Source organism: Fusarium fujikuroi, chromosome FFUJ_chr03 (genome assembly GCF_900079805.1).
Source record: "Fusarium fujikuroi IMI 58289 draft genome, chromosome FFUJ_chr03".
Lineage (NCBI taxonomy): Eukaryota > Fungi > Ascomycota > Sordariomycetes > Hypocreales > Nectriaceae > Fusarium > Fusarium fujikuroi.
This window is the reverse complement of record NC_036624.1, coordinates 2351016-2374887: the sequence shown is the minus strand read 5'-3', so window position 1 is coordinate 2374887 and position 23872 is coordinate 2351016. Positions and strand designations below refer to the sequence as shown.

Sequence of the window (23872 nt, the reverse complement as noted above, 5' to 3'; positions counted from 1 at the left end):
AGATAGCTGCATATAGGTGTCTGTCCAGGACTGGGCAGTAGGTATACATTAGGAGGAAGGGCAGACGCATCAGGATCGGAATGGACTACTTATAGAAAAATCAAGTGACTAAATCAGCTATTTCATGAGTTATTCGGTTGCCTACAAAGAATTTGGGTACCTCAAGGTATTCCCCTTCTTCAATGTAGGTACGGAGTACCCTCGAATTAATGTCGACTGGGCACTGAGGTCAGTAGCGCTGTTGTGCATAATGTTTCAGTACAGCCTCCGTCCAAGCGCTAACCTATAGCTCAGCTATGCCCCATTGGAGAATTGGCTCCCATCTACCTTAATCAACAACATACTCCAGATCTCCCACTTACACTCCTCTGAGCTTGAAACCACAAAATATTTATCGCAAAAAAGCATCAACTGTAGCTTATGCTCGGCATTCGTCCTACTCTTAGAGCGAGGCGTTCCCTGCTGGATCTGATCCGCACCAGAGGCGAAGACGACGACAACAGCCAGCGAGAGCAAGGGAGCGACAGTGACGACGATAGCCTTAGCTCAGGCTCCGGGGCCAGAGGGAGCCGTTACAGAGGGAGCTTCAGCGATAGAGCCCCTGCGCCTCCCGTTAACGTTGCTGCTGTTCGAGACCCCACCCGCAAAGCATCGTCATCATCCTGGCTCCACTCAAGAGCTGGGAAAGCAGTAGCAGCAGCTCTAGCGTTGGTGGACGTAGCTCGCCAGGTGCCTCTGCCAGACTCTCCACCACCATCTCCATCTCTGTCTCCATCTCCATATTCACCTTCATCAACACCTCAACCTTCATCTCAGCCGCCTCCTTCGTCAACCCTCTCCCCCGGTTCGACAGCATCTTCCATTCGGCCCCAGCCGCCGCATTCTCCTACCTCCCCTTATCTTCAATTAGACAACGCGCCAGTTTCGTCGTTGAAGATGCCTCCTGTGCGTTGATTCCCGACCTCACCCAAGCTTGCTGGCGACAACGCGGCGCATTTTATGCTGCTTGGTTCTCGATACTGACTTACGGCCATCTGTAGAAAACATCAAAGGCTGCGAATAACAGCAGCAAGACCAATGAGGAAGATGGATATCAAACCGGTATGTTCTTTAACCAAGTTCAGGCACCTTGCGGTGTCGCTAACACTATCTGCAGGTAAAATCTACTCCATTTCTGGGTCAGTACCTACCGTTTTCTTCAGCCTGCGATCCGTTCTCGATCCCCAAAAATACACTCGATTCGATGTTTTGACTGTCAACATGTCATGCTGACTTTATACAGTCCCGTCGTCGTGGCTGAGGACATGATTGGTGTTGCCATGTACGAGTTGGTCAGTTGCCATCATCCTCCATCGTCATCATCCGCCACGATCTAACCCACCGCCATTGCAGGTCAGAGTAGGACATGATAACCTCGTTGGTGAAGTTATTCGAATCAGTGGCGACCAGGCCTCTATTCAGGTTTACGAGGAGACATGTATGACAGCCCATGATGAAACTCCAACAATAACAAGCTAATCATCATCGCAGCCGGCGTCATGGTGGGTGACCCTGTTACCCGTACCGGAAAGCCCTTGTCAGTCGAGCTCGGTCCCGGTCTCCTCAACGGTATCTACGACGGTATCCAGCGCCCCCTCGAGGCTATTTCCAAGATGGCCAAGTCCATTTATATCCCCCGCGGTATCGCCGTCCCCGCCCTCGACCGCGAGAAGAAGTGGGAGTTCACACCCTCCGTTAAGGTCGGCGACCACCTTTCCGGTGGTGATGTCTGGGGCTCGGTCTTCGAGAACTCTTTCCTCGCAGACCACAAGATTCTGTTCCCTCCTCGTGCACGAGGAACCGTTACCAAAATCGCTGCCAAGGGCGAGTACACCGTCGTCGAGAACATTCTCGAGGTCGAGTTCGATGGCAAGAAGACGGAGTTTCCCATGATGCAGTCCTGGCCTGTCCGAGTACCACGTCCCTCCAACGACAAGAAGTCCGCCGACCAGCCCTTCATTGTCGGTCAGCGAGTTCTCGACGCTCTTTTCCCTAGTGTTCAAGGTGGTACCGTCGCAATTCCCGGTGCTTTCGGTTGCGGAAAGACTGTCATTAGTCAGTCTGTGTCCAAGTTCTCCAACAGTGATGTTATCGTCTATGTTGGTTGCGGCGAGCGAGGCAATGAGATGGCCGAAGTCTTAAAGGATTTCCCCGAGCTCACCATTGAGGTCGATGGCCGCAAGGAACCTATCATGAAGCGAACTACGCTCATTGCCAACACCTCGAACATGCCTGTCGCTGCCCGAGAAGCCTCCATTTACACTGGAATTACTGTTGCCGAATATTTCCGCGACCAGGGTCTCAACGTGGCCATGATGGCTGACTCCTCTTCCCGATGGGCTGAGGCTCTTCGAGAACTTTCTGGTCGTCTGGGAGAAATGCCTGCTGATCAGGGTTTCCCTGCGTACCTGGGTGCCAAGCTTGCCTCGTTCTACGAGCGAGCCGGTCGCGTTCAGACTCTTGGTTCTCCCGAGCGCGAGGGCAGTGTCAGTATCGTCGGTGCCGTCAGTCCTCCCGGTGGTGATTTCTCGGATCCCGTTACTACATCCACTCTGGGTATTGTGCAGGTCTTCTGGGGTCTCGACAAGAAGCTTGCGCAGCGAAAACATTTCCCTTCCATCAACACATCGTTATCTTACAGCAAGTATAACACCATTTTGGACAAGTATTACGAGAAGAATTACCCCGACTTCCCTCGACTCCGCGACCGCATCAAGCAACTTCTGTCTGATTCCGAGGAGCTCGACCAGGTTGTTCAACTTGTTGGAAAGAGTGCCCTGTCTGATCCTGACAAGATTACGTTGGATATCGCAGGCCTGATCAAGGAAGATTTCTTGCAGCAAAACGGTTACTCGGACTATGACCAGTTCTGTCCTATCTGGAAGACAGAGTGGATGATGAAGCTCATGGTGGGCTTCCACGATGAAGCCCAGAAGGTTATCGCGCAAGGCCAGAGCTGGGCCAAGGTACGAGAGGCTACTTCTGACCTGCAAGCCAACCTGCGACAGTTGAAGTTTGAGGTTCCCACCGACGGCCAGGATGTGATCTCCAAGAGAGTAAGTTGTTCTTTGGTGGCAAACACAAATGCATGTGCTAACTCAAATTCTAGTACGAGGAGATTCAACAGAAGATGACAGACAAGTTTGCGGCTGTCATGGACGAGTAATGTAATACTAATGTTGCATTACTGGTTGTTCCTGTATTGAAGCTATAGATAGGTCATGCTGGGGGATTGGTCAGAAGATGACCGGTATTCGATTACTGTTTGCGCCGCCCCATAGTCTAGTGTACTCGCTCAATATCAATTTGTTCTAAATACAAGGCCACTCACTATATGTCGTCCATTTATCACCAGATGGTTTGCTGAAAGCACTACCTACCTACGTAAGAGAGGATTGGGGATTTAGTGGGCCAATGAGGTGAAATGGATGAACTGATGTGGGGTTTCTGCAGGTTAAAGTGCATTCAGCGTCAACTGCAAGAAATATTGGCATATTGTTAGACCTGCAATGGAACTAACGCGAGTTTTTAAGCAGTCCTAGATGTACTATTGCTTGAAATCTATCTTAAAGTTTAGGGCGATTTCAACAAACTGAAAGCTCAAGACCCTCAAACACCTTTCATCCAACCCCTCACAACCCGAACGATGTCCGAAGAACTTCAGGATGAAGTTGAAGCAATTAATTCCATCTACGGCGACGGCAGCCTCGTCCCGACAGAAGACGACTCCTCTGTATTTATTCTCAGACTGCCAGGCGATGCATCCTCTCTGCGTCTGAAATTCCCGTCTGATTACCCGTCTAAGCCCCCCAGTGCCCTCAGTACACACCACAGTTCCGGTGGTGTCAAAGGCGCTGGTGCTCGTGATCTGGCACTCTTCCGAGACGCTCTGGGCGAAGTATTTCAAGGGGGCCTGGTCTGTCTATTCGATGCCGTGGAGGAGTTCACACGGCGTGCGGAGGAGCAGAAACCAGAGCCTGAAAGTGAGGCCCCAGCTCCTTCGACACCTGAAGAAGAAGAAGACTATGAGCAACCAGACTTTCCTCCTCCGGAATGGGTTCTATCCGATCTTGTGACAGAGTCAAAATCAACATTCGTAGCACATGTCGCACGAGTGACTTCGCCTGATCAGGCTCGATACTACGTCCAACTTTTGCTCTCATCAGACAAACGCATACGCGGCGCCACGCACAACATGACAGCATGGCGGATCCGTGGGCTCGGGGCTACGAGTTTCCAGGACTGCGATGATGATGGCGAGACAGCTGCCGGTGGAAGGATGTTGCATCTGATGCAGGTCATGGATATCTGGGATGCCATGGTGGTGGTGACGAGGTGGTACGGCGGTGTTCAGCTAGGACCTAGAAGGTTTGCGCTCATCAATGCCGTAGCTAGAGACGGGTTTGTAAAGTCCGGGCTGGTAAAAGAAGAGAAGCAGGAGAAGAAGAAGGGGAAGTGAGCAGTGAGGTCCTGATATCGTGATCCCTTTCCTTCAAGTCAGCTTACCGTTTGATTTTCAAGGGACTGGGTTCTGGAAACGGGAATGGCTGGTAAAGACCAGCTTAAAAGATGCGTAAGGTCACGGGAAACGATGTCTGGCCAAGGATACTTTATAAGACGGTATTTTAGTGATAGACTGGACAACCCCAGAGCATCATTATTGCCAAGAGTTCAACCAACAACATGCCTTACGAACAATCTAACTTCGAGTACTTCCAATATCTCAAAAGCAACAAAGGGCCATGCAAATATAACTGTGGGACTTTCACATGCACACTGCGCGGTATGGGAGACGGATTTATAACATCAGCAACAGAGTGTTTCACTGGATACTCCAACAGGGGCATCAATATGGAAGCCAGGCGCATCTCCATGATCTCTTCCTCTGGCAAAATACTAACTTTCTCAAGTCAAATAATGATACAGCCCAGTTTCTTAGAAAATCAACGCCATCTCCGTTGCGCCATTGGTCATCTGCTCATAAATTGTGAGCTTTCCGTAATTTTACATCATTGTGACAGTATTATCTTCTATCGCACGTATATTGATCAAGCTCAAAGCGTCACAGCTCTTCACTGAGCAATGGCTTCAATATACCCATGGCCCTGACGGACTGCTCTTCAGAAAGAATCACAGCACCTGCCTGAGCAGTTGAGAGATAAGATAATTCAGAACTCGCCGCTATCTGGGTGTCTTGTACGAGTATACCGGCGACACCGCAAACAATACCCGTGGCCTCTAGAGGAAGAGTTTTCAAGTCCAGGAAGATCGGTATCAGGCTAGCATCGGTGTCCCCGACGAGAGAGTCGCCAAATATGTCGAGAAGATTCTTGTCAAGCAATAGGGATGGCGGGTCATCCTGAGCAAGAGTGACGGACATGAATCGAGGCTGGGAGACAAGCGCTGAGATGATGCATGTATAGAGCTTTGTGTCCACATTGTCTGCCCAACTTGGTCGGCGGCCGTTTCCTGTTGCGTGACGGCTGATTGAAGGCCTTTGGTGGGTGAAGTTTGCAAGCTGCGATGCTTCGCGACCTGAACATTGCACTAGCTCAAGCGCTTCCTCAATCTGGGGCGCCACATGCCTCTTTTTAAGTGTACCAAAAATGCGTGTTTGCAACTCAGCGACATTGAGAGGGAGACCCTCATGAGGCGGAGAAGTTGCAGACAGCCCAGTGCCCTGCTTGTGATTGGCAGCGGAAGTGATGAAGTTGGACTCGTTGTCGGACAGCTCGAAGCCTTTTGCGATGAGAGACTTGACCACGTTCTCCCGCTCTTTCGTAGGGACTAGGATGAAGTCTGAGTAATAGGTCGTGATGAAGAAGATGGGGATACCAGCGAGGGCCAGCGGAGAGGTCAATTCCATCACACGACCACCCGCATCAAGCCCAGCACTTATGACTGAAAGTACCATATAGGATTCTTTGGAAACGGAAACAGTTTTCGCAATGTCGCGCGGCATCGCTCTAAGGGCTGGCTCGAAGACATTTTGAGCCCATGAGGTGTGACAGACAACCGAACACTCAAGAGGAGTGACGCTAATATTCAGAAAGCCATGCTGACCATCAGGTGTGAGTCCCTGCAATTCGTACTCGGGCGAATCGCGCGGGCCTCCCGTTCCCTGAGATTGTGGCAGAAGTACTCGGAGAATTGGCTGGAGCAGGGTCGAGTAGAGGCTGAGGGGAATGTGAATCAGCGTATATGTGCCATCCTAGAGATAAAATGTCAGGATCGAAGTAGTTCTTTGGTAAGTTACTCCCAACTGCTGCCGCTGCTGATACACCAAAGGGACAATTCTTTTGCGGGAAGGCGTAACACTTACAAGAAATGATACCTGCGCGTTCATGATGAACGGCTAGCATTGGAGAGGTCCAGGGCCCTTGTGTAACGGGATTGGGTCAAGGTGTAGATGGAGCGCAATGCAAATGTTCTACGGTTGGCAGAGTCAAGCTGCTTGTAGCTTGCGACAAGTCGGCGCAATGTAGAGATCGAGTGACTGACTGACTGACTCGATCATGAAGATGTTTGGTCTCAGCGTTGTTGCAAGGTTTGGGCTAATAAGCTGGAGAGTAACAAGAGACCAAGGAGCAGCCAGTGTCCAAAACCCGGTAAACTTTGATTTTGGTTAAGAGTGCAGGCAAGATTTGAAGGCGAAGAGGTTTGCGAGGGAATTGAGAAAGGTTGGAGGTGAGTCCAGACCAGACGATGGAGGGCACGATAAGGGTAAACCCGCGTTATTAACTCTCTTCCTGATCTTACCTTTTAAAGAGTAACTTCAACTGCTCCCAAGTATCGCTATCTCTAAGCCGAACGGGAAGGGCACGTCCCTCGATCGAGCCCAGCCCTGCAGGCAGGGTTTTGCCGTCTGAGACCAGGTCCGGCGCCATGGCCAACTTGGGGACTAGTCCAGTTGGCCGAGTTGGCTATGAAGGCAGAAACGTTGATGGACACGCATAGGTGGGGTATCCTGACTGGTAGCTCTTTTCAGGACACTGAGGTGGCTTGGCTTTGACCTCTCACTCTCTCTGCCGGCGGCTTGACTTTCAAAAACCCTGTTGGCAGCTCAACTTTTATCAAGCTCGACGTGCTCTGAGCATTGCCGCTTGCCTGCGCGTAGAGCTCCCTGGACAAAACATTGATCAACGTTATCCACGGGAGATGGACAGATTCGCGTCAAGAAAGGCTCTTGAGGGCTGGTTAGTTGCAGATCTTGGCCTAATGTCCGATGCACATACATAGACACACATTGCTTCTGTTCAGGTACGGCAGAGCCCGTAACTAAAGTGCATATGGCATCTATGATTGTGGCCGAGGTCGTTCCACAACAGCGACTGCAGGAAGCATATGGCCAAAGCTGGAAGGAATCAGCTGTCCTTCATGTCTGAGCACGTCTGGGTTGTGGCCCCTTCAGCACAGAGCATCGAGAAATGTACCATGTAACGCTGCCGCATGACAACCATGCTCTCACTACGTTGCTATTAAAATCTGATATTTCTTCGATATGAGTGCGTCACAATCGTCCTGAGATCGGCTCGTGATGTAGGAGTCAACGACGAACGGATATTCTGATAGGTTCAGGCCCCTGAAGCACTCTCTTAAAGGAGCCCATCCCATCTGAGAATCAAGTCGGTTTTGGTGCGTGGGGGCAGGCAAGAGGTGAGCTGCCCTCTTGACTATCCTTGCACTGACTTGGGAAGATCGGAAGAGGACGAGATCCTTGTGTTGTGGTGTAGGAGTAAGTAGACGAAGTAAGGTAAAAGTGGTCACAACCAAGAACGTGAACCATGGACCTTGACCTACGGCAATAGTCAGGAGCTAGATGAGCTGTATCGTAACATTTTCTAACCGTAGTCCCTTAGAAAATTCGAATTGCCAACTTGACAACTGTCAAGTATTCACTATCTCAATCATTTTCGCGTCCATGTGAAGGATATGTAGTTGCTGCTTGCCTTAATCAGCTCAACCTCTGCTAGTGCAAAAGCCAAAGAGTAGTATATTTGTCGGTTCCATTTATAATAAGCAAACGCTCCTTGAACCTGAATGCACTCATCAGGCCAACGACAGGGTTGTAAAGGATGACGATGTATAGGTGTGGGTTGCTGAGGAGAATGAGGTGAGCTTCATGGCTCTTCGGTTAGAGCGTGTGATGTTGGCATAAGTGAAGTGAGGCGTCCAAAGATCATCCTCCTTAGGTTGGTCTGGAAAGGATGGGGATCATAGGTACCTACCTTCTGCTCTCCAGCTGTAAAGTAACAAGCAATTGGAAGCCACTCACCGACCAGCAGCTAGGTAGGTACTTACCTTGCTGTGCTTCACCTTTTCACCGTCACATGTGCATCTTAATCGGACATAAAATGCCCTCCCTTTTCTTCACCTTGGAAACGTCACAATTCAGACTTGTCATCTTGGAGACCTCCATGGATCCAGCTCGGGTCAGCTCCAACAATAGATGATGGACCCTAGTTACAGGATCCTGTGGCTTTCCACAATTGGAAACACCCTAGAAACCCCAGCTTTCGGGCATCCCAACTGCCAACGTTGGATCGGTATGGCCGAGACATTGAAAGTACTGCCCATGATTCCATGACACGACTTCGCCTCAACGTCGCATACAACGTACATACATATAGAGAAGCTTGTACGTCTGTACAGCACACGAATGTACCTCTCCAGGTGTCAGCTGTCCCGGGGCCTGCAGCCGCTGCCTTGCTTTCAGCACCAACGAACAAGAGGTGACATGATGCCTGAATCCATCAGCTATGCTTCGAATCCCGTGTCGGCGAACCCCAATATCGACATGGCATAATGGATCGCTGCCTATCATGTCTCTAAGCAGGTCCGTCGCCGTCACATTGCATGACTCTCATCCGCTGCACGCGTCTAAATACGGCTGTCTTTGATTTACCTCACCTCGGTATATTCTGACACCAAATCACAACACAGTATCTCAGAAATCTCATTCCATTATCAATGTGCAACTATATATGTAGGGTGATGTGATTACCCCACGAAAGCCGGCATTGCAGCGGGCGCAACATTGTCCAGAGCTCTTTTTTTGGAGGAGCCCTGTCTAAACTTGACTTCTCTATCACACTTGTCAGTGGCTCAGAAATGGCACCATTGACTGGACTCGTGATTCACTGCGTGACCTCCTACTTGTCGGTAGGCATGCCTTTGCTTTGCATTGCATCGTCCTGCCCTAGATATTTGCCTTGCATTACGAGTGACGCAGTCCATGTCACCTGTCGACTTCCGACTAAAGGGCACCATGACGAAGTTGACAAGTTGGATGCGACACCAGATGCCGACCAATGTGCCATACGGGGCAGCCCATGACCAAACTGAGTCGGTAGCGCAGCTAGGCCTACAGACAGCACGCCCTCGAAAATGGATGCTGCTTCATTAATGCCTATCAGCAAAGAGGGGCAACTGTCCTCTTGTTTGTGGGACGGAACGCCAAGTGGGCTACGAGATAAAGGGTCCCGGGGTACGGAGTAGAGGCTTACACCTCATCATATCGTACGTAATACGATTCAAGAGAGGCACGTCTGATAACTACTGCTTGTGGTAGTATCTTTGGTTGCGAGCCAGAACTACCATCTGGCGAGGATATGCGGAGTATCGAATATCTGGAAACACCGTGTTCGGGTAAATATATTTCCCCTTGTTCTGTGCCGCTGATCTACCCAAGAACTTCCAGTCCTGTCATCCGCTTGAGAATGTCACTCCTGAAGTGTCGAGAGAAAGCGGAGGGGGGGGGGTTCATGCATGACATCGCCCATTTAGGAGAGCCAGCCACGTCCCGATATTGCCTAGCACCACCAATAACCACGACTGATGAAATACCAAACCCAGTTCCTCTTACACAAACATGTTCTTTTCGTTACCTAGCAACAAGGAGCTGATTGCATCTCTCCTCGAGTCCCCATCATGGACACACCTGTACGTAGTAAAGAGGACCTCGTTCATCAGGGATGCGGCTAGGATCGGGTATCGTCATTTTGAGACAATCCATTTCATTCCGATTACGACCTAGCTAAAAGTTTAATCATCGCTTAACTCCAACGACAACCAGGTTTCTTGGGCTTTGTTCATAGTCGAACACCGTCTCGACCCACGCGTGACGGACGAGATCGTCGTGTTCTTTCAGAAATGTCCACCGGTCTGATACAATAAGGGATTCAACTGCCATCGCACTGAATGCCATGAGGCTCCAGACAGCACATAGCTCCTTTTTCCGAGGCAGATACAATGCCTCGTACCTCTCGATCTCCTCGTCTGAGATGTCGCCCATTTTCTCCTGCATCACGTCTGCATACTGTTTGTACTCGTTGTTTGTCGTGAGTTTCTCCATCGCGCCGCGGACATAGGACTTGAACGACCCATAGCAACTTTTCCTGAGTGACCCAATGATGACCGGATTGGTGCTGATGTCGAAGGGGCTCTCACTATCATCCTGAGTTGAGGCTGCAACATCCACCTGTGATTCTTCTTGGCTACCTGTATGCCGCACTTTCTTCACCACGCCCCGATCAAGGAACATCTTTTGCAAGACTGCTCGGTAGAAATGTCGAGAGAAGAATCCAGCACTCTCCTTCTCGGTCCAGTTTTGTGGTGCTTGGCAAGCCATCATGCGGGCTGTGATGTTCAAGCGCACCCCATCTCCCTGATATGCAGAAAACTTCTGGCTCATCGGGAATCCCTGAGGGTCATGCTTTTCTGATTCCCGAACGAGCCGACCATTGACAGCTTGGAGAGTTGGCCTCAAGAAAGCGTGCTTGTATGTTGGAGGGCCGAGTTTCTCGGTCATCAGGTTGTAACAACACCCAACGATGGCCACGGCTCGAATGTCCGGGTTGAGAACCAGAGACTTGATTCCAAAGTGTGACAGATTTCCGCAAGAATGGATTGACATAGCCATCAGACTTAAGTCATTCTTCTCGTCTTCGGTTTGACTCCCAGGGTTGATTTGGGCGATAACGTCGGCCAGGTCGCCAGTTTCTAGTCGACCTGATATGTACTGAACAGACCCCTTGCCTTTTTCCACAGTATATTCAGCTTCGAGTTCTTTGACGGGTCTAAACTCAAAAGCTTCATCTCCTGCAATCTCGTGAATAGCCTTGGCCAAGGCCTCTGGGTCCTCTTGACCATCAGGCCCCCGCGCTTCTAAAATCTTCGTCCATAGCTTCTTGTTCCTCATGACCTTTGGCTTAACTGCTAATCCAGAAGTCACATCTAGTCCTCTCGCTGCCGTAACGTTGTTCTCTCGTCCCTCGACAGCTACAACATGCCTATTATAAGGCTCACTTGCCATGGCCCGGCCCAGATAGTTTTGGCCGCTACCGAAGTCCACGTAGTGGGATATATCATAGCCGCACTGCGAACTGATGTCTTCTGATAGTCGGGCCAAGTAGTCCGCGAAGTTGGTGACTTCGTGAGTCTTTTTGACGTTCATGCCCACGGCCACCGACCGCGGCAGAACCGGCAATTTCCCTGAAGGGGGCGTAAATGATCGGCCGAGGGAAAGATTACGGACTGTTCGAATGTAATCTATAAGGCCCGCTGGTGGCTGCTCTCCTTCCAGCTTTATATTGTCTAACTCATCCCGCATGAGAAGGTCAAGAAACTCCATCAGACTCCTTGAAAGAATGAATGCGTGCCACTCTTTGGGAATGGCATAATGAAAGAGACCAGGCTCGATAGTAAAAAAGTCGAGGATGTGGACCCCGCCGCAGAGAATCTGAAAAGTCTCAGATGTTCGCACAAACTTCAGCAGCTCATCGATATATTCCTCAGGCGATGAGAAGTTGCCATTGAATGGCAGGGGTTTTTCTGGTATCATATCAAATGTTTGTCTGGGCTACCCTGTAGAATTATCAGTGGTGATGGCCTGCGGCATGAAGCATGATCAACACGTACAAGTTCAATATCCGCCGTTTACTATTCAGGTGTTGCCTTTATATGAATATTGGCGTTGAAAGGCTGGCTACTCGACAACGGCAGCAAATACCATCCACCCAAGACTAAGTGCAGATGTGTATCGATGTAGCGAAGTTGTCAACACGCTCGAAAATATCCGAACCTGACTGAACTTTAGCCTTTCTGAAACGAACAAGGAGGTAGTGAAATAACTTTGGTGCTTTCAAAACACGAATTCGGAAGCAGTTTTGTGAAGTTCTCAACCACAACCATCGTTCTTAATTCAGTATCTTTGTGTGTGCGGGTCGAATTTGTAGGTGAGTACTCGGTGAACCAAGAAGATACGTACTACGGGCCTCTCACCGAGGACTTCCAGGTTAAGCTCACCTGCAGGGTCCATGCAACGTCATCCCTCGGAACCTTTCATTGTCGCAGCCTCCCGAATATCGTGAAACACCTGGCCTAACACTCACTAATCCACTCCTTTTCCCAACAAGTCGCGCAGAATCCTCGCGCATTGTGTTTACTGCGTATGGTCACTTGGACGTTGTCAGGATGATGTCCTCTACCAACGACGAGGATCCTTTCCTCCAGGTCCAACAGTACGTCTTCGTCTCTCTGGTGCTTCGTTGTTGTTATTAACAAGACCTGCGTAGAGATGTTCTCAACCAGATGGCGAATGCTCGGCCTCTATTCGCATCATATCTCCGGATCCGCTCGCTTTCCACGGATGCCAATTCTCCTGAACTCGCATCAGCTCGCTCCGATCTCGAGTCCGCCTTATCATCCCTTGCCGACGACTTAGCAGATCTGGTCGCATCTGTTCGAGCTGTTGAATCCGAACCGTCGCAATTTGGCCTATCACCACATGAAGTCACGCGACGAAAACGACTCGTCCAAGAGGTTGGCGGCGAGATCGATGATATGCACGATGAGCTTGCGAAAAAAGTGGACGCGGCCGACTTACCCGACCCGAATGCATTTGCCATTGATGGTGATACCGAGGATAACTACGCCGAGTTCGAGCAACAACAGCAGATGGAAATGATGCACGAGCAGGATCAGCACCTAGACGGGGTGTTTCAAACAGTGGGTAACTTACGTCGCCAGGCGGATGATATGGGCAGAGAGCTCGAGGAGCAGCGTGAGATGTTGGAGGAGGTAGATACTGTGGCTGATCGCGTTGGTGGCCGGTTGGCAACAGGCGTTCAGAAACTTCAGTATGTGATGCGGCAAAACGAGGACCGATACAGCAGTTGCTGCATAGCCGTTCTGATATTCGTCCTTATCCTACTGTTGGTTCTCCTTCTAATCCTGTGATGTTTACATCCAGGCCAAAAGACGAATGCATAGCTCTGCCCCAAGAGCATTTATGACGCTACAACATCTGGGAATTTGGAGGAAATTTTGGAGTTTAGGCTGGGATCACTTTAATGACTACCAAGACAGGGACCGGGTATTTCTCTCTTTTTGTCTTAAACCTGTATACTACAAACAAGAATAGAGCAGCAGCGGCCATTCTGTACCCCAATGGCACCTTATAATTCAACAAGTATATCAAACATATAACACGCCGCCAAGAACGATGCCTAGAATGGATCATCTCGCAGTAGAACGGCCTTCCGTTTCGTAAAGTTTTAACATCCTGGCCTAGAGTTCTTTTGAGTTGGTATTCGGTTGATCATACAGCAGGGCGTCTTTTGCTTCTAAGTCAAGATCAAACCAGATTCGGTCTTGAGCACGTCTGCCAGAGCAGCCAAGGAGCCAGCAGCAGTCGCATTTTGCGGTGCCTTCTTGGGAAACTCGACGAGAGCAAGTCGTAGTGCTGCCAAAGCTGCATTGCCGTAGAAATTGAGAAAACGCTGCTCATGTCCCTGAATCATGGATCGCAGCACCACATATTGAGTGTTTGACGTCTCATCGGGTGGTGAGTTGACAATGTAAGCGAGCGCCCTCCAGTAATTCGTGGGTGGGTAGGGGTTCTTTTTGGAAGATTTGCCGAAATCTCTCAAAGACAGAGAAGCAAAGCCAGCGCCTAGGCCAGTCATCCTATCGTTATGGCTTTGTTCGGTAATCCATGATGGCCCGTCCTTCTTCCAGCCGATTGCCATACGGCCACGTTCAGTCTTGTCACTGCCTCTATGTCCGAATAGCACTGGGCACACTATTCGATATTTGGCCATGAGAATATCGACTAAAGACTGACCTCGCCATTGGAATTCCTTGGTGGAAAAGATATGAGCTGCAAATACACCAACAGGATCTGCTGACTTAGGATTTGCGCCACCCTCGTTAATGAACTGGCTGACAATACCCTTGGCGCAGATGTTTATGAGATATATGAAGAGGGAGGGCAGTGTAGCCTCGTTATTTGGAGAGCTTTCCACGGGCTCTCTTTTATCAACCACAAAGAGATTGACATCAATCGGTGGGCTTGGTATCCGGCCTTCCAAAGCCTCTTTCAGTGCTGCCGTAATTTTGCTGATCTGGAGAGTGTTAGCAATGGTCTCAAAATCGATGCTTATGACTTACAGGTTGGGCATTTGCACCCTTTCCACCCGTCAATTGACCAATAGCAACTCGAATTTCTCGTCGAGCAGCACCGAGCTTGCCCTTCAGAGGCGACCCGGCGACCTTGGATTGAGCTTGCAACTCTTTTCGTAATTTCTTGAGCTCTTGGTGAATCTGGGAATAGCGGTCGATGCTGGGTGCAGATTTAGATGGCACAGGCTGTACTGTGGGTGCTGCAGATTTGATTGCGGGCTGAGGAATGGCCGTGGTAGCTAGGGCTGTAGATTGTGCTGTAGCACCGTTTGGCTTCTGTAATAGGCTTTCAGAAGCAGGTTGTGTGGTGCCGAATGGGTTGCTCGGTTTCGTTTGAGTAAAACTTGCTGTCGTAGCAGAAGCTGATGCCGGGACTGACGCAGGAGAGACAACGGGTTTCTTTACATCTAAGGCCGGTGCCGCGTCTTTGATTTGAGTTGCTCCGTTCGTCTTCGTAGGTTCCGGTTCGGCTGGAGATGGTTGCGGTGCGGGCTGCTCTGGGGGTAAACGAGGGACCGTCTTTGCCTTGAGTTCCCGCAGTCTTTTTTCTTCCGCAACTACTGCAGCTTCCGCTTTGAGTCTCTCCTCCTCTCTACGCTCCTCAGCAACAATGCGCTTGTGCTCTTCCTGTAACTCATGGAGCTCATACACCCGTATAGCTGCTTGCCGTACGCGGTCGTGCTCTAGTTGTGCTGCAGCCAGAGCATCCCTATGGTTCAGTTCATTGTTTCGTGAGTCGAGAAGGAAAGTTGCTGCTATGTTGCGATCCGGGCTTGAAAGCAACTGATTGCGCCTCGCAGGCGACGAGAATGTCATGTCGTATACAAAAGGCTCCCAGGTCCTTTATTCGGATCGCATCTGGAAGTTGAAAGATTTCGAATCAAACGAGCAATAATGTTGGCTCTCGACGGCACAAAATTGTTCTTTAAATTCTGCAGAAGAAAGAAAAGGAGCGTGAAAAAGATGTCGACTGCCAAAGTCGCGTGAAGTTTATATGCAGCAGTTGATAAATCGTGTTGAGGCAGCCCTTTCGAAGAGGCTGGGTGTCGATCCGTTAGATCAAAACATCATGTAGGTGCTTCCTATTGTCTATTATTGTCGACTATTGATCCACGGGCTAGTCGGAAATGGTATAGCTTCCAGAAGAGATGGATTCAGCTCGGCCCGCTAAAATAAAGTCCCGGCATGCGCCACATGAACATGCAAGCCACAGCATGAGTCCTTTGAACACTTTAGGTACCCTACACTGACGAGCCTGAAGGGATTCAAGGAATTAGTAGGTTCGGGCCAATTTTGTGAAACATGACTCCAACAGTGCCCATAGATGTAGTTGCGTCCTTGACGATGCCCGGATAAACAGGAATGGGAACCTTTTTCTAGTTAACAGACGCAACCAATAGCACACTCCCTTTTTTATGAAAAGTAGTAAACTTCGTGGTAGTTGACTGATAATGCAGACTGATGGCGACCTTTGGCAATGCATCGAACTTGTAAGGGTGACTTCTGAGGCAGTCGATTTGAAACATTTAGAGACCACGAGGCGCGATGGAGTATCCCGACTGAAGGGTTGCATTGCATAGCTGGTAGCTCGAATCTAGAACACCGATAGCTGTCACTGCCGACCTGAGGGCCGGGCCGTTGCTGGCTATTTGTGTAAGGTAGCTTACTTAAGCCCTATCTGAGGTAAGCGGAAGTCGAATACCAAGAGTGAACAAAAGCGCTGAACTCTGTGTTGATTTACATGACCTGGCTTTTTAAGCTCGAGGCCGTCTCGAACACAATACGTACCGTGACATTACTGTATACCTAGGTACGCATGGCATCAGCTGCCAACAAACAGTATTGGGAATCGGCCAACATATCCAATAACAATACAAGTAACGTAACTTGGGAATCCGAAATGTTGAATGACCTAGGCACCGTTGAAACAGAATACAAGCAATTCTGGAACCACTAAGGCTTTCTTTTGGTAGCTGGTTGAATTTTCTTCGTGAGTGATTTTCACTTCAAGGGAGGCATTGAACATTTCTGGCAGAGTGAAGAAGCATTTCATGAGAAGACAGCCATTGTGAAGGGAAGTGACTGGTGAGCTATGGCGCTTGCAGACTATGGTTTTTAATGGAAATAAAGAAACATGAAACTGACTGGATCTTTACGGGATTTGATACGACACTCTCCAGTGATGCAGCTAGATCCCAGGAGAAGAATCGGTGAAATGTAGATGAGATCACTTGAGCTCCAGCTCATCAAATTTCGTCAGTAAGACTATGAACTGCCCCTCAATGACGTGAGTTTTGGGATCCTGCCAGTTTCTTGGGTTTAATAAATCGTGCAAAGGCCAGCCAATCTTAGAAGAGAAACATCAAGTCCCCCTTGTTCTCTCATATTACGTTGTAAAAGCTGTGCCAGAACTGTTCGACTAAATAACTGATGTTTATGATAGCTAAACTTAGTATGCTCCTAATAAATGGAAAATTTTACTTCTCTCTTGTCCGCCATGTACAATATGGGTATCAGATAACCCATAGCTATCTTCTGACTGCAGACAGAGAAAGAATTTTAACTTACAGCTCCCTTTCTCGTTCTTCGGTACGTTTAAGCCGCAAGGATTTGTTTGTGTATCCATGGCTTGAAGCAAGGGGTCCCAGGTTCGTCGCCCCTAGCGCAGGCGAATACGGTTAAGCATCACCACATTGGGTAGTCACAGGGGCGTCGTTCGTTTAGGACGCTCTGAAGTGTAACACTGGACGCGTAGAGGATGAAGACAAGTACTCGGTAGTCGGTCTTGGGGTTTTTGTTTAGGGGAGGAGTCTGTTTCGACATTGTTTGACAATAGTAGTGCCAGTGTGTTGAGAATGGTAGAGGTATTGAAACGTAGCGAAGACCTGTCCTCTGCTGAATGAGTTCGTCTTAACTCAACATTGGGGTAACGGCATCAGCCAAGTTAGCCAAAGGCTGGGCTAGCTATTTCCACTGTTAGTATCCGTAAAATTCTAATTATTCGTATATTGGCCAGCTCAATTTCAAGACCTCGACTACTTCCATCCCAAAGCAAGACTGTCTCACAGCAAGGTACAGTAAATATGAACAATGATCCATCGCCTGGTTTGCTTATCAAGTTTCACTCTATTTACTCCAGATGACGCCCTTCTCATCCCTCAACGCCACATTCAGAAAGATCGACTCCTTGAATCATGGACCATGTCCAACCTCAAGCTAGGGGGGTGGTGGTACCCTTGTATTTGAACTTTGACCGTCTTTGTGAACAGGATACAGGATGCTCCTGAAAACAAACACAGTGATTTCGAGACTCATATTTCGGTGAAATGGACCTAGCAATGTGTTCTTGACATATCCGATCAAGGATAGAGACTGAAAGGAGTCGACAGTTTCAGTTGAACAAGTTGTCCAGACTCTGCAGCCATTATCCATGGCACTTAGGAGATGCATCCCCGCTATTAGCGGAGTCAGCCGGCGTCAGTGCGAGCTTCAGGTGCTAGGGGCTCTACCAGGCCCGGCTGGAGGCCACTAGAGGCGCGTTAGACCAGCGGACAACCCCATCTTTAGGCGTCTCTAAGGATAATCCCCCGGTCCAGCTGTCTGGATGCTAAAGTTGTGATCCAATGGCCCCAGATACTCATTTGTGCTCGTGAGGTAGTAAAGGCCAGCCAAAGCGGTACGAGAAATACAGCAGCAGTAGCTTTCGACTATCTCTTACTTTCTATTTTAAAGTGCCAATGCAGACAGGGAACCAGGCAGGGAAGGCACATCAGGCTCTTACCAGCTGCGCAAGACATACGTAAATTTAGGCCAGAAGTACCTACAGTCCAAACTTATCTGGTACGTAGCCGTATCCCACCTCACGCTCTCCACTGAAGCTAAACCATCTCTATCTACCTAGGTACCTACCTACTAATCCACCCATCACCTTCTTCGCATCCATCCCTCCTCTTCTTCTCCTCCAACTCACTCTCGTCTCTCTTCCTGTTGCCAGGAGTTGGAATTTGTTCCATCCATCCAGGCTTTCACTTCTTGTCGTCTCACCACCTGCCTCTTCATCGCCGCCTTTCCAAATCACGTTCCTTGGCTCAGCGCAAGCTCGTCTACCCTCCTTTTGGGCAAACATTGTCCCGCCGTGCCATCGCCTATCGCCATCGCAATTCGCCTCAGCCATTGCCCGTTACCCAATAGGTTCGCCCATCCTCACCTAACCGCCCATCTTCGGCCATTACAACGCTTCTCGATATCAGATTCAACTAGCTGTATCTTGATCGATCAACTCCGCCGAACATCGACGTGCTATATTTACAATACAAGTGCTCTTGACTCAACTGCCCAACATGGAGCAGCAGCAACAGCAACCCCCGCAGCAGCCGCAGCAACAGCAGCCGCAGCAGCAGCAGTCTTCTCAACAGCAAGCTTCCCAGCAGCAGCCTCAGGTTGGCGGCGTCCCTGGGCCTGCTGGACGTAGACTTCACATTGCCCATCGCCGAAGCCCTTCTGAGCTGACGCCACTGATGAGCATGTTTGCTAACCCTGGAAGTAAGTTCACGAGGCCTCAACTGTCCTGTTTTCAACACTTCATATATTCATCATGTACCTCCACTATGTCATCTTGCCCCTTTTGAGCAGCAACTGTTCCATACGTTTCTATGTCATCATCTATGATGCCCCTCCCATCCCTATAGGAGTTCATTATGCGGCAATCACTGACTGATCTATCTTATAGTGGAGCAGCTTGCCATTCAGCAGCAGATCGAACTGTTGCAGCAACAGCAGCAGCAGATTCAAGCTACGCATCAGCAATATGTCAATATGGGAATGGTGCCTCCTGGACAGCCCCTCGGTCCTGGTGGTGCGTTCAATCCTTTGCAGCCAATGCCCAATATGTCGCAAGCTGCTTTCCAATTCCCCAATCAAGTACCTCAGCAGAACATGGCTCCTCCCACCCAGCCACTTTCACATCGCCGTAATCAGTCGGCACTCCCTAACATGGGCATGGGACCTCCTCCTGCGCCCTCGTCTGGAGCTTCTGGATCCGGGTTTGGCAATTTTGAAGCCCCTCAAGCCCAGGGCCGAGAGAATACTGGAGGCCGAGGCGGCCGTGGTGGAGGTGCTGGTGGTGGCCATCAAAGAAGACACTCTCTAGCCCTCGCCGACGCCAAGAAGGCCGCCGAGATTGCCCAACAGAAGCGAACAACCACCGGCTTCTCCTTCCCTGCTTCTCCTGCCCCTGACGAGGAGAACAAGCCCGCTTCCCAGTCCACCCTCGATGTTCCTGTTGCTCAGGGCTCGACCCGCGGTGGACGTGGCGGTCATGGTCGCAGTCAGAGCATGGCGGTTAATGGCCGAGGAGGCGGCCGTGGTGGTCTGAATGCTGAGAGCAATGAATTCCAGCGCCGCGGAAGCGGCCATGCTCGTACCGGATCTCGCAACTTCGAAGGTAACTGGCGTACTCAAGGACAGGGCCAGGAACAGTCTGGCAATGCCGGACAGAGCCAAGGCTTCCAGCCTGGTCACCGACCTCGCGGATCCATGAACCAGTCCGTCTCTGGAATCGGGGGCTTTCAGTATAACCCCAATCAACCTCAGGTTATGCAGCTCCCCAACCAGATGATGATGCCCCAAATGTATGGGCAGCAGCTCAATCCCATGCAGCTGAACCAGCTACAGGCTTTGCAAGCCGCTCAAATGAATGGCCAGCCTTTTATGGGTCTCCAGGGCTCCCAGCATGCTGGTCAGCTTGGTGGCCAGCAGCAGCAACAACAGCGAAAAACCCTTTTTACCCCCTATCTTCCTCAGGCCTCCCTCCCCGCCCTTTTGGCTGATGGGCAGCTCGTGTCTGGTATCCTCCGCGTCAACAAGAAGAACCGTAGTGATGCTTATGTTACCACCCAGGATGGTCTGCTTGATGCCGATATCTTCATTTGTGGTAGCAAGGATCGAAACCGTGCTCTTGAAGGTGACCTCGTCGCTATCGAACTTTTGGATGTTGACGAAGTCTGGGGCCAGAAGCGCGAGAAAGAGGAGAAGAAGAAGCGCAAGGACATTACGGATACTCGATCCGGATCTACTAACCAAGGTAACCAAAGCTCTGGCAATAACAACGATGGGAACGCTCCCGAGGGCGGAATTCGTCGTCGTGGTAGTCTCCGTCAGCGCCCCACTCAAAAGAAGAACGATGATGTGGAGGTTGAGGGTCAGAGTCTCCTCCTTGTTGAAGAGGAAGAAATCAACGATGAACAGAAGCCCCTCTACGCTGGCCACGTTGTTGCTGTTGTTGAGCGTGTTGCCGGTCAAATGTTTTCCGGCACTCTTGGCCTCCTCCGCCCTAGCAGCCAAGCTACAAAGGAGAAGCAGGAGGCCGAGAGGGCTGCTCGTGAAGGTAATAACTCGCGCCACCCCGAGCCTCGCCAACAGGAGAAGCCCAAGATTGTTTGGTTCAAACCCACAGACAAGCGTGTGCCACTTATTGCCATCCCCACCGAACAGGCACCCCGCGACTTTGTTGAGAAGCACCAAGACTACGCGGATCGAATCTTTGTGGCTTGCATAAAGCGCTGGCCCATTACCTCCCTCCACCCCTTTGGAACTCTGGTTGAGCAGCTTGGACGCATGGGTGATCTTAAGGTTGAAACCGATGCTCTTCTTCGCGATAACAACTTTGCTTCAGATGAGTTCTCTGATGCTGTGCTCCGCAGCGTTGGCCTGCAAGACTGGTCGCTTGATAAGGAAGACGAGGCAGCCCTCGCTGAACGTCGTGATTACCGCGACGAGAATGTTTTCACGATTGACTACAACGGAGGAGCTGAGCTCGGCAATGCCGTGCATGTCAAGTCTCGTCCTGATGGCAAGATTGAGATCGGCATTCACGTAGCTGACATCGCACACTTTGTTAAGCCCAACTCTCTGGTGGACCGCGAGGCTAAGAAGCGAGGCACCTCCGTTCAGCTCAAGAATCGCTTTTGCGCCCTGTTGCCGCCCAAGCTGTCAGCTGAAGTTTGCTCTCTGACCCCCGAACAGGACCGTCTCGCTGTGTCCGTGGTATTCAACGTGAACCCTCATACTGGGTCTGTTGCCGAAGGTGATGCATGGATTGGTCGCTCGATCATCAAGAGCGTCGGCAAGGTTTCTCTTGACGACATTGATGATGCTCTAACAACCCCCTCGGAATACAAGAACGCGGCTGTTCCTGTCAACACTATACAGATTCTCAACGCTGTGTCGCAGAAGTTCCGAGAAGCTCGTCTCGGCGCTGGTGGCGAACCCATTTCACCTCTTAGACTGCTCCAGCAACTTGATGACGAGAATGACCCCGTCCAGGACAACCTCTTCGACTCAACGCAGGCTCTTGAGCTTGTGGAAGAACTGATTCACAAAGCTAATGCTCATGTGGCACAACGTCTTGTTGAGGGGCTTCCTGAGAAAGCCTTCCTTCGTCGCCAGTCTGCTCCCAACCCCCGCCGACTCCAGACTTTCGTGGAGCGCATGACAGCGTTGGGTTATGATATCGACTCATCTGGCAGCGGCGCCCTCCAGAACAGCCTCTTCAAGGTTGACGACCCAGATCTGCGAAAGGGTATGGAGACTCTTGTCGTCAAGTCTATGCAGAGGGCCAAGTACTTTATATCAGGTAAGACTGGAAAGCAGCTGTGGCCCCACTATGCTCTCAACCTGCCTCTATATACTCATTTCACCAACCCAACCCGGCGCTACGCCGATATTATTGTCCACCGTCAACTCGAGGCTGTTCTCTCTGAGGGCAAGATTGAGTTTACTGAGGATCTGGAGAATCTCGTCAAGACCGCTGAGTCTTGCAATACTAAGAAGGATTCTGCTCAGAATGCCCAGGAGCAGAGTGTCCACATCGAGTCTTGCCGGACGATGGATAAGAAGCGCCAAGAGGCCAACGGCGACCTCATTGCTGAGGGTATCGTCCTGTGCGTATACGAGTCTGCGTTTGACGTTCTCATCCCTGAGTGGGGATTTGAAAAGCGAGTTCACTGCGACCAGCTACCTCTGAAGAAGGCCGAGTTCCGAAAGGAGAAGCGGGTTCTTGAGCTTTACTGGGAGAAGGGTGTCCCCAGTTCGGCGTTCGTGCCAGAGGATGAGCGACCCAAGGCTGCCGCATCCATCCGACACTCAAATGCTCTAGCGGCTCAGCGCCAGGCTGAGGAGGCTGAACGTGTCCGAAAGGAGCGTGAGGAAGCTACCCGCAAGCAAACCGATACCGGTACCATCTCAACTGATGATGTTGATGCTCTTTTCGACGATGATGACGACAACACATCCGACGTGACTGAGGCCATGGCCGGAGCTTCGCTGGCTGAGCGCCCTACTCAGAGCGTTCCCGGCTCACCTGCTCGCTCCTCATCCAACGCCGGCAACCTGCATCGCACTCGTTCCGATTCCAAGGTACCTGTGGCGGAGGCTGTCGAGACTCGCCTCACCAACAAGGAGAAGTACCTCAGCTTCTTCTCGCTTCGCGAGGAAGGTGGTGACTACATCCAGGATGTGACAGAGATGACGAGGGTACCGGTGATCCTGAAGACGGATCTCACCAAGAGCCCACCGTAAGTCACCTTTATTTAGAGAAGAAGTATTGTGCTAACCGAGGGATTAGTTGCCTGACCATCCGATCTCTGAACCCTTATGCTCTGTGAAAGGACGAACAAAAGTTAGCTGGCGATTGTAATGGGGACAATGTAGTGCGTAGTTTTCAAAACGGGCTACTTGGTCGAGGAAGAAGGTATATCTATGTTTGTGTGAGGAGTGTTGCCAGACGGGGAAGATTGCCAGAAGGAGGTGGACTCGTAGGTAGTGATATTGAACAGCGGAAATAATCTCATCTTTTCTCAAGCAGTATATGATTGCCCTTTTTGTCAATGTGCTGTTTGCCTTATTCTTTGAAAGCAATTCCATCTGTTTCTAGGAAAACGACGAGACTTTGTGTTCGACTACGTAGGTATGTAGGCTTTCTGGGGCTCTTTGCAAGGCAATGGTGAATTAATTCAAGTATCAGGCGAAGGCGGTTATATTGTTTTGCCGACCATGTTAATTACCGGCAAGCCTTTGTTTTGTTCCGATTCTGGGTTAGGTACTAACTACTAAGTTAGCCCAGCAATGGCACAAAAGAGCCTAGATTACAGTTATCAGATTCAAACTATTAACTCTACTTTAGCCTTTTGGCTTCTTTTGCAGGGTTGATATGTATCATACGTGTTTCGGCCAATGATCGGACCGAGCAATGCTTATAACGGGCCAAATAAGGCAGTCAGGGGATTTCGGGATCTCAGGACAGTGTTTCATCATCATCCCTGGGCTACCTACAGCGTTACATTGTAGATATACTGCTTGTGCGCTGCCATAT

The 23872-nt window shown here is 50.2% G+C and overlaps 7 protein-coding genes; 4 read left to right on the top strand and 3 right to left on the bottom strand.

Annotated features, from left to right (window-relative positions):
- Positions 1 to 420: 420 nt before the first annotated feature.
- FFUJ_02851 (probable H+-transporting ATPase, vacuolar, 67K chain) lies at positions 421 to 3205 on the top strand (the record flags this gene model as incomplete). XM_023574631.1 has 7 exons in its annotated part: positions 421 to 945; positions 1041 to 1101; positions 1157 to 1178; positions 1283 to 1331; positions 1393 to 1477; positions 1531 to 3095; positions 3149 to 3205. 7 exons carry the CDS (start codon positions 421 to 423, stop codon positions 3203 to 3205), a joined length of 2364 nt encoding a protein of 787 aa, XP_023427952.1.
- A 480-nt stretch (positions 3206 to 3685) lies between these two features.
- On the top strand, positions 3686 to 4498 carry FFUJ_02850 (related to YIH1 Piecemeal microautophagy of the nucleus (PMN); the record flags this gene model as incomplete). Its single annotated transcript, XM_023574630.1, has 1 exon — positions 3686 to 4498. One exon carries the CDS (start codon positions 3686 to 3688, stop codon positions 4496 to 4498), a length of 813 nt encoding a protein of 270 aa, XP_023427951.1.
- Positions 4499 to 5101: 603 nt separating this feature from the next.
- On the bottom strand, positions 5102 to 6385 carry FFUJ_02849 (uncharacterized protein; the record flags this gene model as incomplete). XM_023574629.1 has 2 exons in its annotated part: positions 5102 to 6250; positions 6362 to 6385. 2 exons carry the CDS (start codon positions 6383 to 6385, stop codon positions 5102 to 5104), a joined length of 1173 nt encoding a protein of 390 aa, XP_023427950.1.
- A 3702-nt stretch (positions 6386 to 10087) lies between these two features.
- On the bottom strand, positions 10088 to 11881 carry FFUJ_02848 (uncharacterized protein; the record flags this gene model as incomplete). The annotated part of the gene is made up of 1 exon (XM_023574627.1): positions 10088 to 11881. One exon carries the CDS (start codon positions 11879 to 11881, stop codon positions 10088 to 10090), a length of 1794 nt encoding a protein of 597 aa, XP_023427949.1.
- Positions 11882 to 12513: 632 nt separating this feature from the next.
- FFUJ_02847 (related to syntaxin family member TLG1) lies at positions 12514 to 13278 on the top strand (the record flags this gene model as incomplete). XM_023574626.1 has 2 exons in its annotated part: positions 12514 to 12560; positions 12615 to 13278. The coding sequence occupies 2 exons, from the start codon at positions 12514 to 12516 to the stop codon at positions 13276 to 13278; spliced, it is 711 nt and encodes a 236-aa protein (XP_023427948.1).
- A 386-nt stretch (positions 13279 to 13664) lies between these two features.
- FFUJ_02846 (related to RNA export mediator GLE1) lies at positions 13665 to 15318 on the bottom strand (the record flags this gene model as incomplete). XM_023574625.1 has 2 exons in its annotated part: positions 13665 to 14444; positions 14491 to 15318. 2 exons carry the CDS (start codon positions 15316 to 15318, stop codon positions 13665 to 13667), a joined length of 1608 nt encoding a protein of 535 aa, XP_023427947.1.
- Positions 15319 to 18842: 3524 nt separating this feature from the next.
- On the top strand, positions 18843 to 23165 carry FFUJ_02845 (related to SSD1 protein; the record flags this gene model as incomplete). XM_023574624.1 has 3 exons in its annotated part: positions 18843 to 19044; positions 19232 to 23075; positions 23126 to 23165. The coding sequence occupies 3 exons, from the start codon at positions 18843 to 18845 to the stop codon at positions 23163 to 23165; spliced, it is 4086 nt and encodes a 1361-aa protein (XP_023427946.1).
- Positions 23166 to 23872: the final 707 nt, after the last annotated feature.